The sequence below is a fragment of the Echinops telfairi genome, unplaced genomic scaffold (assembly GCF_000313985.2).
Source record: "Echinops telfairi isolate 266 unplaced genomic scaffold, ASM31398v2 ScPeMD7_7458;HRSCAF=8496, whole genome shotgun sequence".
Classification (NCBI taxonomy): Eukaryota; Metazoa; Chordata; class Mammalia; order Afrosoricida; family Tenrecidae; genus Echinops; species Echinops telfairi.
Genome location: NW_022111358.1, coordinates 15,116,821 through 15,126,648, shown reverse-complemented (window position 1 = coordinate 15,126,648; position 9,828 = coordinate 15,116,821). Strand labels below are relative to the sequence as shown.

The 9,828-nt window shown below is 38.0% G+C and overlaps 1 protein-coding gene across 2 annotated transcripts in view; it reads left to right on the top strand.

The window, feature by feature from the left end:
• GDPD1 (glycerophosphodiester phosphodiesterase domain containing 1) overlaps positions 1–6,570 on the top strand; it is a 41,898-nt gene extending 35,328 nt beyond the window's left edge. The window contains exons 6-9 of one of the 2 annotated variants that reach the window (XM_013005758.2): positions 404–537; positions 1,981–2,040; positions 4,120–4,171; positions 4,453–6,570. In XM_013005758.2, the coding sequence (XP_012861212.1) occupies positions 404–537; positions 1,981–2,040; positions 4,120–4,171; positions 4,453–4,578 (372 nt within the window). In that variant the 3' untranslated portion in view covers positions 4,579–6,570. The remainder of the gene's footprint in view (positions 1–403; positions 538–1,980; positions 2,041–4,119; positions 4,172–4,452) is intronic. The other variant, XM_045299670.1, reaches the window with a different exon arrangement.
• Positions 6,571–9,828: the final 3,258 nt, after the last annotated feature.

Here is a 9,828-nt window from a genome sequence, read left to right as displayed (position 1 = left end):
ACCATCAGCTTTCTTCACCACATTTGCTTATGCACACGTCTGTCTTCAGCGATCATGTCGAGAAGGTTGGTATCATGAAATGACTGTTTAGCTGAGCAAGGTGCTCTTGTATTAAGGGAATTTTAGCACATTTTTAATGCAGTTTTTGTGGTAAAATTAGGTGCCCTCAGCTGATATTCGGGTCAGCTTATACTCGAGTATATACGGTACTTATTTTTATCTTACCACGATTAAAAGTTGTACCATCAAAGCCTTCATTTGCTGTACTTGAAGGAGATGTAATAGTTACTGAATCCTGATGTTGTCATGTTAAGCTATAGATCTGAGAAAATTTGAGAATTCTGAAGTGATCCTCTTTATCCGAGCAGTTATAAAGTAACATACTATTGCTTGTCTTTGACAGAATTCTGATATCCCTATACTCTTCAGTCTACAACGTGTTCTACTCATTCTTGGGCTGTTTTTCACTGGCCTCTTGCCTTTTGTGCCCATTCAAGAGCAGTTTTTTGAAATCCCAATGCCTTCCATCATACTGAAGTAAGTGGATTCCCTGTTTTTGATCAGTTATCTTTTATAGGAGAACAAAGCTAAAGGCTTATTAGTATCAGTAGCAGTGATAAAGAAATGGTTTCTATACTTATCCTTATTGTCTGTTGGGTGGCCTCTATTAGTAATGTTTTTGATACTACACATTTTCTAAAATGAATAGTAAGGAATTAAAAGTACTTAATATACACCCATGAATCTGCATGCTTATGTATTCCGAAGTAATGGAAAAATAATTTAGCTTAATTGCAGATACTTAGTAGTTCTTTATTAAGATATGAAAATAATAATTTATAATTTATCAAGGGGTCATGGGGGGTGAGGAGCTTATACTAAGGGCTCAAGAGAAAGTAAATGTCTAGAAAAGAATGATGGCAATGTAAGTACAAATATGCTTGATACAATTGATCTATGGATTATTAAGAGTTGTAAGAGTCCCCAATAAAATGATTTAAAAAAAAAGAATGATCTCATGTTCTGGACTACTTTCATATTTTTAAATAAATTATTTCCAAGAAAAAATGATATTTTAATTAAAAGATAATAATCCTTTATTTAGACATCAAGTAGCAATTTACGTCAACTTTTTTTTTTCTTTCTGATTCACTGGCAACTACATCTAGCTGAAATTCCATTAAACTCCAAATGTAAACGTAGAATTAATGAGGGATATTAATAACAATTGACATCACTAGAACAACAACAAATCTCAGCAGATAAGAGAAAGAAACGGGCAGAGATCATTTTTATAAAATGTGTCTAAATTTAAATATGTATATATATATATATCCAACAGACATACAGATTGGACTTAAAGACAGACCTGGGCACAGAACTTTTTTGTAATTCAAGGGGCTACCTGCATATTAAAAAAGAAGTAAGAAATGAAGATCTGGGGAGAATTGATATCAGTATGTGCTGACAAACTTAGAAGCAGATCCATCTGCATAGTCGTACCATTTTTACTTGAGGCCATAAAAGGAGAGGTTAAACAGATTTCCTCTGGGCACAAACTCCAGTGCTTGTGAGCACTAGGCATCCGAGATTGAAAGGAGCTCAGCGTCGACCAAAATGCTCACTGTGCACTTGCAGACAAGTAAAAAGGCCGTGGAAAAAGGGGAAGAACCATGTTTGCATGCGTTCCACTTTTAGCCCAAATTCCTTTTAAAGTATAGTAATGCTTGACTGTGAGTTTAAAACTAATATAACTAAATGAGAACAGTAGAAAGAGGTTTTATCAGAAAAGAAGATAGAAAAAAACATGAGGTCACATCACCAAGAATCTCTGCAGGGGTAATAACTCTGATAATGTTGACCCTTGAATAGTGGTAGAGAAAATAAGCTAAAGAGCCATGGAAACAAAGAACCCAACTGGGTCATATTTTAATTTATTTCTGCCCTTTCACAAATATTTTTTATTTTATTTTGCCTCAGATTAAGAGAACCACATACCATGTCAAGATGTCAGAAGTTTCTCATCTGGCTTTCTGATATGTAAGAATTTTAGTTTCTTGGTAGAAAATGTATTGCTTTGTTATATTTTTTACATACAAATACAAGAGTTTCAGAAAATTTGTAGGAAAATTCCATTATCTTTCCATTGTAATTTTCTATGAGATTTTGGAAGCCTCTGATAATTTAAGGAGCCTTGGTGGTGCCGTTGTTAAGCAGTTGGCTGTTAACTGAAAGGTTCCATGGTTTGAATCTGGAAGCCACTCCTTGGTAGAAAGGTATGGCCCTTGGCGTCTAAAGATTTCCAGCCTTGGAAACCCCGTGACGCAGTTCTACCCTGTCCTGTAGAGCCACTCTGAGTCAGAATGGGCCTGATGACAGTGGGCTGTCTTTGGGTTTTATACTCAAATTAGTACAAGTTTTCCACATGTACTTTTGACAAGGACCTGTTGAGGACATCCACTGCAAATGGAATTGTGTGCATCAAAATTAGTGTAATCACTAATCGCAAAAGCTTGAGAGTAATCTTAAGAGATGATCTCATCCAACTTCATGAGAAAACTGATTTGCTTGGGGTTATCTAGCTTATTTGCAGGAGATCTGAGCTAAGAATCCATTCTCTTCTCTTCCTTTGCTGTTTCAACCAGCCTAAGTCAAGAGCATGGGGTGGTGGGTGCTATGTATAGCAGTACAGTATATGTAAAAGCACATATTGTTTAAAGGCACATTTCTCAGAAGAATCTCTAACAGGATGGAGGACCCATCTGTAAGGATGGGTATTGATTTAAAGAAAAATTCTTTAATTTCTACGACATGTTGAAGTTATTTGTAGGTAAAAAGTTTTAATTATGCTGTATTTTGCTTTAAAATGTAATCTTCAATATTTAAATGTAATAATAGTCCTAATTCACAGTCCTTTATTACCTGTTTCCCTGAACGTAAGACATCCCCACAAAATAAGACCTACTTACAGTTTTGCCTCTCGCTGAAATATAAGGCAGCCCCGAAAATAAGACCTTCCCCAAAATAAGCCCCCCCCCAAGCTACTGTAACTGGACTCTGGACCGTAGTGGCGGGCGCCACCGCATAGCTCACTGTTGGCCGCAACTCAGCCGAAGCAGACAGGAAGTGTGAGGTCTCTTTTGGTAAAACAATAAACAATAAATGTGTACCGTATTCTTCATGGAAAAATAAGGCATCCTCTGAAAATAAGACCTAGCGCATCTTTGGGAGCACAAATTAATATAAGACACTGTCTTATTTTCAGGGAAACGGTACTTACTGCCTCTTCTTTCAAAAAGTTTCACTAGTTAAATCGTGTCTCTATACTGTAAGGTTTATTCTTTCTTGTGTCATTGCTAATTTAGTTCTGAATTATCAAGGACACAATTTGGAGTGGATGTTAAGTGCTTATACTTTTTAATTTTTAATAGGTTTGAACAGAATAGAAAGAATATGTACAAATTTCCAAAACAATTAGTTCTCATCTTTCTCAAATGATTTGTGATCTGAAAGTTCACTGTCTACAAATATTCTTGATGCAATTCATTTATGGATTGTTATAAGAGCTGTAGAGCCCCCAATAAAATTATTTTTAAAATAATAATAATTTAAATAAATAAAAGTTCACTGTTAGTTATTTGAAACTGAAAAAAATGCTCACTTTTTATATGTAGGAAACTATGAATGATGGACATTAAGTTTCCAAGATATCTCACAATATACTATATCTAATTTATTATGTAGCCTCACTGATGTTATAGAACGTAGCCAGAGTTTGGTGCCCATTTTAACTTGGGAAATTAGTAACACTCTCCATCTCTTTCTCATTCTCATTATGGATCCAGCAAAGAAAGTGCGGCCAATTCTCCATTAAGCTCCTACAAAAAGATTGGGAACCTTGATGATGTGGTGGCATCAAGGAGTAGAAAGACTATTCAGGTTGACCATCAGCAGCCAGTAGTGAAAAGAGGTCCTGTAGTTAGAGACATGAATATTATCCATGGCAGCCATTTCTGCACAAGGCCATTGCTTGTAGTGCTAATATTAAATTCAACCAGGAATTACTAAACTCTAAAAAAGGCAGTTAGCACTAATATATGTTTTACTTTTCTGTTCTAGATTACTAATGCGAAAAGCTCTGTTTGACCACCTTACTGCCCGAGGCATTCAGGTAACTTTCTAGAATGAGGGATGCTCTTTGGCAGCAGCATAGCACACCAGTGCAGCACAAGTGTGAAGGGCAGGAACTTTTGATTGACTTCACTTGGTCCCTGGCTCCACTTATGCTGCCTTGCTGACTCGCAAATTGAGCTCTGCCTCACAGTCAATAATAAGTACAAGTTTAAAAGGGTATTTCCAAAGAGTGCAGAGAGTATAATGGATAAATGCTATTATTAAAAAGAATTTTCTATCTTAATATCTATTCATACTTCTTGTGCTTCTAATTTTCAGGTGTATATTTGGGTATTAAATGAAGAGCAAGAATACAAAAGAGCTTTTGATTTGGGAGCAACTGGAGTGATGACAGACTATCCAACAAAACTTAAGGATTTTTTGCTTAATGTCTCAGCAGCGTAGTAGTCCAGAAAAGCATTAGAAGAAAACATGAGAAGACTTAAGAAAAAATCTTTCACCATCATTTTCCTGAGCCATTTCCAGAATCGGAAAAGGCTTAATCGGTTATATTTTATTACCTCATTTTTAAGGATTTCTGAGAACATAGAAACTATGTATCGTATATTTATTTTAAACAATGTTGCCTGCTTTACATTTGTAAATAGTTTCTTTAGACAATTAACTGGTTATGAGCTGTAAATAGATTATGAATCAAGATTTCAACACATGATGCAGTATTCTACTATTATAAATAATTCTGAAATCAAAGACTATTGGGTAAATTTGACATCCTTTATTGGAATAAGGTCACTACTTTGTAAAACAAAATATTGAAGGACATTACAACTATTCTGAACTGTTCCTTTTCTAAATACATCTTACTTAAAGAAACAGAAGCAAAACAAACCAAGTACAGGTTGAGTTGGGAAGCTGGTGGTGTAGTTCTCTGGTGTGTTATACATTATTAATAGAAGACAGCCTCAAAGAAATAACTGAAAATTAGAGTAGTTGGTCAGAAATACAATCTGTAAAGTGTAGACCAAGATTAGATTTCTTGGTTGTCAATGTTAATTAGGGGTATTCTTTGTGAAATCTTTTTCAGATGTGTAGCAATGCTACCATGTTTCAATATTTTTTGGTAACAGAAATGGGTTTAATCAAATGTAAATTAAGACAAAATCTAAATAGTCAAATTTTTATGTTCCTCAAAGGGAATGTAAGATTTCCAATATTGGCAATGACTTCACTGTTTTGGACCCACATCTAGATTTTAAATAACTGATCTTAGTAATCATATTGAACGGATAAAAGTGTGCATCACTACGTGACGGGTGTAAGCCAGCTGTTCCTGATCTTTACGTCTAAGTTTCTTCTTCCGAGTATTTGGTGGAAAGAGGGTTTTCCACGGCTCCAGACATCACTTTCTTAGTCTTTCAGATGTGACATGACAGAAATCTGTTTTTTTTAATCTTTTAAAATAATTTCTGTAATTTCAAATTGAGAGTTAAATATAATCTAGAATAATAAGTATCTTTCATCTAGATTATATCTCTCGCTTGGAGTTTGCCAACTAAACAGCTGTGAAGATGATCACACTTTCCCATCTGTCCCTCGATGACATAAATAACATTTTCTTATTTGTTTAAATGGAAATAAAGTTTTCCAAGAGCAAGATGAGGGTTCTTGATTGTGTTTTCACAGCTATAATTCCAAGTACACTTTATAGATGTTTAGGTGGTAAGCCAAAACTGAGAGGAGAGGCAGGAGAGGTTGCTTTTTTCTTAAGCTCTAGGCAGAATGGGAAACTCAGGTTAAGATCGGATGTCTTACGTTTAGAAGAGGACAGCGGTGATAAGGGGCGGGATAGTAATAGTGGGATAGCTGACATTCGTTATGTATGGGAGGAGTTAGAAATTAGGTGGATAAATTTAAGTATGAGAGAATTGGAGAAGGAAGTACTGGAAGTGGCCAACCACAGAGGGGCTAGGAAAAAGAGGAAATCAAATGCTCACATTCTTGTGTGTTTGTTAAAACAATCTGGCAGGCTAGTTGATGTTACACATCGCCAGTGTTTTTAGATGAATCTCAGATTCAGGGATTGACAGGATCACTAGTTGATACGGTGGCTCTTCTTAGCCATCCAACACACTGATTTGTCTAATTTGTCCTTAATTCACCATTCAATGATAAGAGAAACATTAAAAACCAATTTCAAGAGAAGGTTACAGTGTGATCTTTTTTCATAGGAGAAAATACTCAAATGTCCAATGTGTTTAGTTTCTCCGACCTTGTTTAAACTGTTATTAACCCTTGTAGAGATGGGAATCAACCAGTGATATTTCTATCAGCAACTGAAACTATTGTTTATGTAAAACTGTGCCACTACATTTATTTAGAAAGTAAATGTTTAAACACGTTGTGTTTGGAATAAACCCATGCATGTATGAACTGGAACCTGAACAGCAATACTTTTTTACCTACCTACCTACCTGAGTTTTTCCTAATGAAAAAAAAAGGTAACCTCTTCCTCTACCTACTTTTAAATGTTTCAGAATTGAAGAGTCAATTGGAGACCACTTAGAAAAATCAGAGTGGGTAGGAAAGGTAAGAAGATCCTACCATGGCAGTTTCTAGTAAGGTCACATGGTAAATTTTTCTGAACTTGAGTTTCATCTTAAAAAATGGGCCTGGGCACCTTCCGGATATGATCGTTGAAGACAAATGTGGTGAAGAAAACTGATGGTGCCCTGCTATCAAAAGATACAGCGTTGGGGTCTTAAAGGCTTGAAGGTAAACAAGCGGCCATCTAGCTGAGGAACAACAAAGCCCACATGGAAGAAGCACACCAGCCTGTGTGACCATGAGGTGTTGAAGGGATCAGGTATCAGGCATCAAAAAACAAAAAAAATCATATCATTGTGAATGAGGGGGAGTGCAAATTGGGGACCCAAAGCCCATATGTGGGTAACTGGACATCCCCTTACAGAAGGGTCACGGGGAGGAGACGGACCAGTCGGTGCAGTGTAGCAATGATGAAACATACAACTTTCCTCAAGTTCTTAAATGCTTCCTTCCTCTTCCCCCTGCTCCCCTACTATTATGATCCCAATTCTACCTTACAAATCAGTCTAGACCAGAAGATGTACACTGGTATGGAAAGGAACCAGAAACAGGGAATCTGGGACAGATGATCCCTTCAGGACCAGTGGTGAGAGTGGTGATACCGGAGGGTGGAGGGGAGATGGACTAGAAAGGGGCAACTGATTGCAAAGATCTACATATAACCTCCTCCCTGGGGGGCGGACACAGAAAATGGATGAAGGGAGACATTGGACAGTGTAAGACAAGACAAAATAATAATTTATAAATTATCAAGGGTTAATGAGGAAAGGAGCAGTGGGGAGGGAGGGGGGAAAATGAGCTGATCCCAAGCCTTCAAGTAGAAAGCAAATGTTTTGAGAATGATGAGGACAACAAATGTACAAATGTGCTTGACATACAATGGATGTATATATGGATTGTGAGGAGTTGTATGAGCCTCCAATACAATGATTTTTAAAAATGGGCATGGGATATGATCAACTAACTTAACATGCTGTAATGAACACTTGAGAATGTAGGTAAAAGTGAAATCAAGTCCAAATACTTACATAAATGTTGGGTGTGAGCCCTCTGCTGCATTTATTGTAACAATGAAGGCCATTCTCAACAACCAGATAGTCTCTGGAATGCGGACATTTCCCTTCACAGTTACTGTGAAGGTCACCAGAAGAACCCTGCAGAGGGCCTTCAATCACATCAACGTAGAACTCGGTCTCCTTGGAAAGAAAAGGAAGACGCTTCGAGTTGGCAAATGGTGGGGAAATAGGAACTGGCTACAGCCCACACTGACTGTAGTCATGTACAGAACAGGATCAGGGGCCTTACACTGGGTTCTGATAACAAGAGGAGCTCTGTGTGTGCCCACTGTCCTATCAGGAGAATGGGTCTGTAATTTCTTGTGTGAAAAATACATCTGGAGGGGTTGCATGAGGACAGGTGTTACTTATTCCATTTCTTAAGCCCAGAAAGATGAATGGGTTCTTGAAGGAAATGACATTGAGCTTGTATAAAGTTCAGCTGCTGTAATTCAGCAAGCCCTGACAGTTAAAAACAAGGATATCTGAAAAATTTGGGTGGTATCTTTCTGAGAAAGGAACAGTTCAGCAGCCTGATGAGTTAGATCTAAAGGTGTCCAGCTCTAGTCTAGATGATTCCTTTAGACTTGTCTGTGGTGCTTTGATGCAATAAAGTTTATCTAATGAAAATTTTGTTATATACCAGGGAACTTGAAAACGTTTGTGGAAAAGTGGATTAAAATGGAAATTTTTTCTTAATTCTACATTTTCTCTATCCCTGCACTTAAAAATGCGAACCAAACCATTGCCATTATGCTCAACCCTAATTCATGGTAAGACTAAAACTGGATTTTCTTGGCTGTAATTGTAATGGGAGGACCAACCTATATGTTAGCCATGTGCAAGACACTTGTCCCACTTACCTGCTTAAATACAGAGTGTAATCAAAAGAAATCAAATTCATTCTCACATGATTGCCTTCCTTTGTCTTCCAAGTAAGGCTTCACAAAGTATCCAAAACTGAGAGGAAATGTTTTGAGAATGATGAGGGCAATGAATGTACAAATGTGCTTTACATAATTGATGTATGTATGGATTGTGAAAGGAGTTGTATGAGCCCCTAATAAAAAGATTTCCCTACACAACTGCTGAAGACAAAGCAGGTGAATAAGCAAATGTGGTGAAGAAAGCTGATGGTGCCCGGCTAGCAAAAGATATAGCGTCTGGGGTCTTAAAAGCTTGAAGGTAAACAAGCGGCCATCTAGCTCAGAAGCAACAAGGCCCACATGGAACAACATATCAGCCTGTGTGATCACGAGGTGTCGAACGGATCACTGAAGACAAATGGGTGCATAAGCAAATGTGGCGAAGAAAGCTGATGGTGCCTGGCTATCTAAAAGTATAGCGTCTGGGGTCTTAAAGGCTTGAAGGTAATCAAGCGACCATCAAGCTCAGAAGCAACAATGTCCACATAGAAGAAACACACCAGCCTATGCAATCACATGTTGAAGGGATCAGGTGTAAGGCATCATCAGAACAAAAAATCTTACCATAGTGAATGATGAGGGGAGTGCGGAGTGGAGACCCAAAGCCCATTAGTAGGCCACTGGAGATCCCCTTACAGAGGGTCTCTGGGAGGAGACGAGCCAGTCAGGGTGCAATGTAGCAACGGTGAAAAATACAACTTTCCTGTAGTTCCTAAATGTTTCCTCCCCACTCCCACTATCATGACACGAATTCTACCTTGCAAGTCTGGCTAGACCAGAGGATGTACACTGGTACAGATAGGAACTGGAAATACAGGGAATCCAGGGCGGATGATCCCTATAGGACCAGTGGTGTGAGTGGTGATACAGGGAGGGTAGAGGGAGAGTGGGTTGGAAAGAGGGAACCGATTACAAGGATCTACATGTGACCTCCTCCCTGGGGGACGGACAACCGAAAAGTAGGTGAAGGAAGACGTCGGACAGGGCAAGATCTGAAAAAATAACAATTTATAAATTATCAAGGGCTCATGAGGGAGGGGGGAATGGGGAGGGAGGGGAAAAATTAGAACCTGATGACGAGGGCATAAGTGGAGAGCAGATGTTTTGAG